The sequence below is a fragment of the Populus euphratica genome, unplaced genomic scaffold (genome assembly GCF_000495115.2).
Source record: "Populus euphratica unplaced genomic scaffold, PopEup_1.0 scaffold6391.1, whole genome shotgun sequence".
NCBI lineage: Eukaryota > Viridiplantae > Streptophyta > Magnoliopsida > Malpighiales > Salicaceae > Populus > Populus euphratica.
This window is the reverse complement of record NW_011506160.1, coordinates 1,161-2,488: the sequence shown is the minus strand read 5'-3', so window position 1 is coordinate 2,488 and position 1,328 is coordinate 1,161. Positions and strand designations below refer to the sequence as shown.

The 1,328-nt window shown below is 37.7% G+C and overlaps 1 protein-coding gene across 1 annotated transcript; it reads left to right on the top strand.

The window, feature by feature from the left end:
- Positions 1 to 7: 7 nt before the first annotated feature.
- On the top strand, positions 8 to 967 carry LOC105120300 (uncharacterized). The gene is made up of 3 exons (XM_011018470.1): positions 8 to 126; positions 325 to 372; positions 596 to 967. Exons 1-3 carry the CDS (start codon positions 8 to 10, stop codon positions 762 to 764), a joined length of 336 nt encoding a protein of 111 aa, XP_011016772.1. The 3' UTR covers positions 765 to 967.
- The last annotated feature ends 361 nt before the right edge of the window (positions 968 to 1,328 follow it).

Below are 1,328 nucleotides of genomic sequence, written 5' to 3'. Positions count from 1 at the left end.
ACAAAGCATGAAAACGCATAAATATTGTGTTTTTTTCAGGCCTAGTCCAATCAAGAGAAGTGATTCCAAGCACTCACCTAGGAAGCGTGACCGGAGCAATTCAAGAGACAGAACAGGCCATCAATGGTATTCTATCTTCATTGTACTCTCGGCGATTTGACATTCTTGTGATTATGTTGGAATCATTTTCTTTTGGTTGTAAAGTAATAGCTTCCCAAACCATCCCGGCTCTCACAAATTCTTGATTTACTGTTTTCCCCTTATAAAATACTTGAGTAAGAGAGAGCAAGGCAGGAAATCATGCACATGTTCTGATTTTTGCAGGCGTATTCGAAGTGAGATAAGCGATGCAAGGAACCGATACACGAGCAAGTTAAGTGACAAAACTCTCGTCCAATTATATTTCATCTTCATTGCACTTACGAAGATAAGTGATATCGTGGCATCCTTATATTGAAATTCATTTTTTCTAGTTAATTTAACCAGCTTCATGCCTTTTTCAATTCTAGATTAAAAAAGCAAAGGAACTTATTTTCCTCTCGGAGACCACTCCATTTTTCATTGACAATTTTCCCTTCATTTAATACTTGAGCAGGTGTGGCCGAAGCAGGAAAAACTTGCAAAAAGCACCTGGTTCACATGCACATGATCGTGGTCACAGCAAGCAACAGAATCACTGTCCAGATCCTGAAACGGAGTTTCCTAGCTTGAGTAAGAGTATGCAAATGCGACTCCGTCTCCCTGGAGATGATGCACAGCCTTAAGATTGGAGTTCTAACTAATTGAATGAGCTATTACAAGCATGAGATTGTCCTGTTGATGATGTACAAACTGTTGAAGATCAATTGCAATTTCCACTTGATCCTAAAGGAAGTTGTAATAATCCCTGATTGAAATATGTTAGCTGAAAATTAGAAGATAGAATTGGACATGTTTCTCAGTGCCACACAGTCAGAACCCTAGCTTTGGCACCTCCAAACCACATTTGAGCCTATGTTAGAACTAAACCCACCCCCTATTTGGATAAGGCTGGGAAAGAGGTACTTTTTGGAACTAAAGTGGAACTTTTCGGCGAAGGAATTACAAGACTTTGGGTCTGAACAATCCAATACAAAACGCAGCAAATGAATTTCTGCTGTCGAGGATAAATCAAGAAATGATGTCTTCTTGATACGTACTTTCCTGTTTCTTGACAGCACATTCATCCTGATACGTACTTTCTTGTTTCTTGACAGCACAATTTTAATATTTTTAAAATATATTCAGAAAATATTTTTATTTTGAGTTTTTTATGAAACAAATTAAAATCAACAACCATCATCGTAAAT

Bases quoted from the DNA above. Each gene is read 5' to 3' on its own strand.
- LOC105120300 (XM_011018470.1), top strand. From the start codon at position 8: ATGAAAACGCATAAATATTGTGTTTTTTTCAGGCCTAGTCCAATCAAG. The intron at 127-324 runs GTATTCTATCTT...TGATTTTTGCAG, and splicing joins GACAGAACAGGCCATCAATG to GCGTATTCGAAGTGAGATAA. The intron at 373-595 runs GTTAAGTGACAA...ATACTTGAGCAG, and splicing joins AGGAACCGATACACGAGCAA to GTGTGGCCGAAGCAGGAAAA.